General features: G+C 34.4%; 1 protein-coding gene across 1 annotated transcript; it reads left to right on the top strand.

The window, feature by feature from the left end:
- The first annotated feature begins 3,281 nt into the window (after positions 1 to 3,281).
- Positions 3,282 to 7,176, top strand: cabp5a (calcium binding protein 5a). The gene is made up of 7 exons (XM_077224676.1): positions 3,282 to 3,386; positions 3,533 to 3,616; positions 5,172 to 5,202; positions 5,871 to 6,014; positions 6,296 to 6,405; positions 6,756 to 6,903; positions 7,019 to 7,176. Exons 2-7 carry the CDS (start codon positions 3,581 to 3,583, stop codon positions 7,045 to 7,047), a joined length of 498 nt encoding a protein of 165 aa, XP_077080791.1. The 5' UTR covers positions 3,282 to 3,386; positions 3,533 to 3,580; the 3' UTR covers positions 7,048 to 7,176.
- Positions 7,177 to 7,403: the final 227 nt, after the last annotated feature.

Here is a 7,403-nt window from a genome sequence, read left to right as displayed (position 1 = left end):
CATTACGTAACCTTTTCTGACAACACTCCCCTCCTCTGAAAAAAAAAAACATACAGAGGAAAATAAATAAATAAAAATAAAATCTGTATTAAGTTGACCAAGGCCGAAGCTTTAGACCCTTATGCAACAGATTTGTGGAATTTGGGTACGATTTGGATGAAACCATACATTATGTAACAGCAACAAGGTAAAGAGTTAAATGTATTTGTGGAATAACAATGACGGCTGTGACAAATGAGTGCAATAAAGACGGTTAATGACAATTCTGTAATGACATTCACACGTGCACTAGCGTCTCTAGTCTTGTTTTTATATGATTTATATTAGCACATGACCAGCATCACATTGTGTATTAATTATTCTGATAACTGTAATGTTACTGCAGTATGTAGACAATTGTGTGATGTGCACATCATAAAGCTCTAGGACGGTTCTGAAAAGGGACATTTTCTGAGAAATTTCTGTGAGCAGTTCGTGGAAAGGATTTATTATACATTATGATGACATGAATTAACGCCCTTGTAGAAACAGCATGGGTGTTTCATTTAATCCCTATTTGTCTATTGGCAGCCTGTGGAAATAATATGAATGTGCAATCAGAAGAGGATCTCTTCAGATTAATCTGTCAGATCTTATTATTATAATGTTAATGTGGAAGATGCAAATAAAATATATACCACCAAACACATATATGTGTCAAGATTATCATAAAATTATATTGTTAAATACTACATATTTGCCATAACCTCATATCTGTGTGGTGCTTGAAAAGCACAGATTATGCTAAAATATTGAACTACAAAAAAGTAAACAAATAAATAAATAATAATAATACATGTTTATTTAGGATTATGTAAAATGTATAATGTGCATACAATCTAAACGACCTGTTAATTGGTTACCATATACAGTGAAAGATTATATTAAATTTAATGAGACATAATTTTAGTATAAAATATTGTTAAAAGTGTTTTATTAGCCCTACATTTTTGATCTTATAATTTAAGGTGAAAACTGTAAAATGACTAAATGTGATACATTATATTTGATTCTATTTTATTTAAATAATTATGTTTCTTATGATTTTTATTTTGTGTTGTTAAAGCAGCACTAAGTAAGATTTTTTACCTTAAAACAATGTTTCTCAAATCGTTTCAGTGTTTCATCAAGTCGTGACATGGTGAAATGCACTTATGCCACAGCTTTGCGGTCCTTTATCTGATATATCCACGCTATGTAAGATTGCCAGATCGGGTCGCGTTTCTGTAGTTCTAATGAGACATAAGAAAACTACTAATTTGACTTGCTTTACGGCAAGCGTTACAATAACCGATAGGTGGAGCGTACTTCGTTTGTGATGACGCAATACATCATACTTTCATAAAATCATGCATCATACTCTTAGCCTGGTTCTACCAGACTCTCGTACATTTCATTTGTACAGAGAGTCTGGCACCGCTCCATTGACAAGCGTTAACTTCCTTGTAGGCGGGTACTCTATTGAAGTCTAAAACTATTGGATCTGCCCAGAGTCGCTCTATCTGCCATAACCAATCGCTAACGTTTGGTCGTGACATATGTCTTTTCCCGAACCCCGTGGGAGGATGGCCATAAACACAAAACTAAGCAAAGATTGTTCTTGCTCCGGCTTTAACTTCTTGATATTCGGCAGCGTTGCCACAACGGACCGAATGGCTTCGCTCGCATCTATCTTATTTTGAACTACAACTCAAAATAACGCACGAGATCAACGTCATCATTCTCAGCCACTCCCTCTGTTCGCTGATTGGCCCGGTAAAAAATTGATCGGAGAAAACCAAAGTCTACAGCGCAATCCCAGACGTAGTACTGAAGGAAAATGAAATTGAGCGGAAGTGCGCACTAACCTACACTGAAAAAACGTTATTATGCAAGATCCTGTCCTAGTGTCATGATCATGTCTTGTTTAGTTTAGGGTACGTTTACACGACAACGATGTACTACAACAGAAAATGTTATTAGCTTACAGACGACAACGTTCTAAAAATTATCCCTGTTCACACGGATCCGCAAAAATGACTAAAAACGCTGTATTCTGCTGCCAGGCCAGTAGTTGGCGATGTTACTTTTTAAAGAAACACTACGCGCCTTTATGAACTGAACACGCAATACGCATGCACATGCCGTCACCGTTTTCACAAATTCACGTTTTTGTAGTTTATACGGAGACAATAACGGTATTGTTTTCAAAAACGTGCACTTTGAAACCTGTTAGAATCTGTATGGGATGGATTATTCAATCCCGCTCCCGCAAGATTATCTACTGCTTCCACCAAAAATATGTTAGATACAAAATGCCATAATGCCTGCAAAAAAATTTTTTAAAGTGAATTTCAGGCAAATCCCAGCTGCCAGCTTGTTTTGTCCTCTGTATAAAAAAAAAATATTGCAATTTTCAAGACTGTAAAAACGTGACAGTAAAAACCTGTTAATTAATTAATAATAAATCTTGTAATAGATGGAGAAACGCTGTAGTGAAATAGATCTAACCTTACATTTCGGATAATTTCACTCTAAAATCTGTTAAATGTAAAAAAAAAAAAAAAAAAAAGAAACAAATATCTTAGAATTTACTGTGAAAAGCCGTAAATTGACATTCCCAGAGTTCCCTGTGTTACGCATTTGATGCTTTTTCATTTTATTTATTATGTTTCTTCTTAGTTTTCTGTTATCAGTTGTGGGTTTTATGCCACACATGATGTTGTTAAAAGGAATGTTTATTACATTATTTTAGTGTCACATGTGTTATCATGATGGTGTTTTGTATCTGTGTGCATGTTAATGTGCACCTTACATTATTAATTACCTCAGCTTGTGAAACTTGTGATGAACTTGTGATTCATCATTTGCCTTGCTCTTTACCACCAGTGTTATTTTGGTGGATGTCAGTAAAATTAGATTTTTGTAGCAATATGGGCTTGCAAGTTCATCAGAAAAGTGCTGTTTAATTTACCAGCTAAATGTTTTTTTTTCTTCAGTTTTAACCTGTAAAATGTAAAGGCTGGTCTATAATTACGTTTACTTATTCATTGTATTTTACTGAGCTACTCTGCCAATCATTCTTTCTGTAAAAAGCATTTTTTTTACAGTGTACCTTATTTATTTAATTGAACAGGATTTTTATTTTTTCAGAAATATCAAGGTAAGTAGAGCAGTTTGTTGACTTTATTTCTGATTGTTGATATGAGTCTTCAAATTGATGTCAGTATGACCCCTCCCACCCCCGGTCACTTTCAGACAGCATACAAAAGCCCTCATGAGCCGAGCCAGTCAATCAGAGCAAGATCAACTCACCAGAGTCAGCTAACACACTGATGAATTTCACTCCAGACTGACTGCAGAACAGGGTAAGCATATTTATATTAATATTGTCATTAACTGTTCAAAGCAGCGTTTACTTTAACTTCAATGCATTTAATAATGACCTTATGAATAAGCTGAAACATGCACATATGGCATACTGTATGTACTTATGCCTTGGTTGTATCCGCAGTTTTGGACACACACTGATCACAGACAGCTCATCCTAATACTCACAGTCATGACTGCATGCATCTTCTTACGGGGAGCCAAAATTGTAAGTATGCTGAATATTTACAGTTACAATTAAAGATGCCAGATTTGTTTCTTATAGTATTTATTATTTCATCATCATCAGATCTTATGGAACACAGGCCAGACTAATTGTGTTTATAGAAAATCAAATGTATATAGAATGTCAAAAATGTCAATGAAACATAAGTTCAGTCGCTGCCTTAACAATATCAACCTGGTTGTACAAGTCATTTCAACTTGAATTATATTAAACTGACTTAAAAAGTCGAGTTGAATCTCATATATAACTTATAAATTATTTTGATGATTTAAAGATGATATAATTTTTATGATGTTTTATTATTATGTTTTTTTAAATTAATTTTATGGCTAACACTTTATAATAACTTTTGATTTGTCAACCAACTTCATACATTAGGTTACATGTAGAACAATGAAATCTAGTTCCTAAGCATTTATTAATCTTATTAATGTTAATTTCAGCATGTATTAATATTATTAAAATCAAAAGTTGTATATGTTAATATTATTTAATATACCTCTCACCTGACCTAACATTAACTATTTTTATAAATTATCATTAACAAAGATTAATAAATCATGTAACAAATGTATTGTATTGTTAGTTGATGCATAAATCTTATTGTAAAGTGTTACCTATGAAACAAAAGTCTAAATTATGAGGGGAAAAAACATAACTGCTGTACAATGCAATTAGAAAATTGTTATTAATAAATTTGTGTTGAATTACTTTATCCCATTTTATTATGTTTTGTATATTATTATTTTGAATTACTTTTATTTAATTTGGTAACACTTTACAATAAAGTTCCATTAGTTAACCTCAGTTAATGCTTTAACAATGAGCTACAGTATATATTTAAAACAGTATTTATTTATCTTTGTTAACGTTAGTTAATTCAAATGTAACTGTTCTTTGTTAGTTCAGGTTCACCCATGACCAATAAAAATTATTAACAGATACAACTTTTGGTTTTAATAATGTATTGGTAAAGGTTTACCAACCTGAGATTAATAGATGCTTTAGAATTTTATTTCATGTAAACTAATGTAGTTAACTATTACGTTAACCTTATTGTTTACTGTTATCTTTAAAATACAATATTAATTTTTATTATTATAGTTTTAGTATGAAACAAATCTTTAAATACGAGGAAAACGGAAATGCTGTGCAATCAGAAAATTGTCATTAATGGATTTGTGTTGTATTAAATTATTGTCTGTGTTTGGCCTGATTCAGCAGACACATAATCATATTCAGCCCCACTAAATCATCTGGGGTATTAATCTGTCATCACACTAAACCCTTAGTCACATTCAGCCGATAAACCCTCTAATTCATATGAAAGTGGGAGGAATGTGCCATTGAGAGTATCTTCTTAATGAGATATATTACAAAGCACTGTGACTACTTTAAAAAGCACTTTTTCCATCATCAAACTGGGGTTTAAAATAAGCCTTTTAGATTAATCTGGGGGAAAAAAATCTAAATAGAGACCAGGACGTCCAGACAACATTTGAGAGGATTAACTATACCTGTCATTTTGGTTTTGCAGGACAGAGAATTGGCAGATGATGAAATTGAAGGTAAACACACCTGTCAGCTGTCATATGTGGATATTCTACTGTCAAAGCTTAAACTGAAATATGCAACAAATTATAGATATTACAAATTATTATATATAAAGTCATTTTATTAAGACAAATGATTTTACGGACACATTTCTGGTGTTTAGAAGGAGGCATGGCTTTGGAGACGCTCTGAAGGGAGGGTGGGATCTTATGCTTTCAAAGCTAGCTCGCTATTGCTAGCCTGTCCGAAATTACCTAATTACCTGCCCTGGGAACGAATTCTTAAATCGTGGCCACAATTTACTAAAACAGAGAACAAATTCTTAATTCATGGGAAGGGAACAAATTCTTAATTTGTGGCCACTATATATATTTTTGTCCGCATGTCATGTGAAGGGCTCCGTATTAACGTACCGAAATGTGAAACTTTCACACGAGCTTGCGTTTCCAGTATTCAGCATTCATATGCGCATGAATGGAAGTCGAGGGAATAAAAGTGTTGTGTGACGCCACATAGTGTGAAGAACATTTTAATAATCTAAAGAATCATTTTCCACTATAAAGAACCTTTTGTGGAATGGAAAGGTTCCATGGATTTCAAAGGTTCTATATGGAACCATCAATGCCAATTAAAGTACCTTTATTTTTAAGAGTGAACTTGATGACTCTGTCTTTGTTCTCAGAGCTGAGAGAGGCATTCAATGAATTTGATAAAGATAAAGATGGTCTTATTAGCTGTAAGGACCTGGGAAACCTGATGAGGACGATGGGTTATATGCCAACAGAGATGGAACTGATCGAGTTGGGCCAGAACATCAACATGAATTGTAAGTAGCATAAAGAGTGTCTTTCTCTATCAGGCATCCCAGACAGCAATATAGTGTCAGCCCAGATCTGGACCACATCTGGTACATGTGGATTTCACACGTACCAGATGTGGGCCGGATCTGGGCCGACACTATGTTGCTTTCTTGCTCAAATTCAAAGTACTGGCATGATTGTTTTGCATACGATATTAGCAAAACATTAATACACCTGGAAAAAAAGTAAAGTAAAGGGAAAAATGTTTATCTATTTGTAATCTGTTTTCACTTTCTTTTTGTCTCAGTGGGAGGGAGGGTAGACTTTGAAGACTTTGTGGAGTTAATGACCCCAAAGCTTTTGGCAGAAACATCAGGCATGATTGGTGTGAAGGAACTGCGAGATGCTTTCAAAGAGGTGAGAAGACTAACTAAAGAGAAACATGTGTCTGTTGATGCACAATGACGAACAATTAAGGTATTTCGTGGATTCACCCAAACAGAAGGCGTCAAAACTCTCACCTGGCTTCAGCAAACTCCATTTGACCTGTTACCATAATGTTATCTCTCATCTTAGCGGGTGGGAGGAGGATGAAGTCCTTAGTTAATGAACTCAATTTGCTCTGGATGGAAAGCAGATCAGTGGTTCTCAGTTGGTGGGTTATGACCCAAGTATAGAGTACATGTCTGTTCTTTAGAGGTCACGGCCAGCGTAAATGCAAATATCTGTATTTTCACATAAATTCTGCTCCTTTTTCCCATCTACAGTTTGACATGGATGGCGATGGCTCGATCACTACTGAGGAACTGAGAAGTGCTATGAGTAAATTACTGGGAGAACACATGAACCACAAAGAGATTGACGCTGTCGTCCGAGAGGCCGACAATAATGGCGACGGTACAGTAGATTTTGAAGGTGAGAAATGACACATATTTTCAGTGCACGACATGCTAGACAAATCCAGCATTTATAGACTCCTCACACTTCCCACACATTTACGTGTGAAATGCTGTTCTGCTTGTTTTTGCAGAATTTGTGAAGATGTTGTCAAGCTGCTGAGAAAATCATCTTCTTCTGGATGCTGCAGATACATAAAACATACATAAAGCAAAATGATTGCACACAAGACAGGATATGCGTGGACATAAATATAACAGAAATGTACAGAAAGACCCCCCCCCCCCCCACACACACACACACACACAAACTATGCAAAAATCTCAAGCTTTCAATGCAATACTAAGTTATTGATCTTAGAACTATATTCACAATATTTATCTGAAATTATATATAAAATAATATCATCATTACATTAGTTTTAAATGATATTTCCTCAATAAAATACAAAATGAAGAAATAAATGGCATGGAGTGATGCTTCTCTTTTTGTGTATGTCAATGTGAGTTTTCTTGAGC

The sequence above is a fragment of the Siphateles boraxobius genome, unplaced genomic scaffold (genome assembly GCF_051911475.1).
Source record: "Siphateles boraxobius isolate OS27281-9 unplaced genomic scaffold, OSU_SipBor_1 90, whole genome shotgun sequence".
Lineage (NCBI taxonomy): Eukaryota > Metazoa > Chordata > Actinopteri > Cypriniformes > Leuciscidae > Siphateles > Siphateles boraxobius.
Note: the sequence above shows the minus strand (reverse complement) of the source record. Positions and strands in the feature narration are given on the sequence as shown.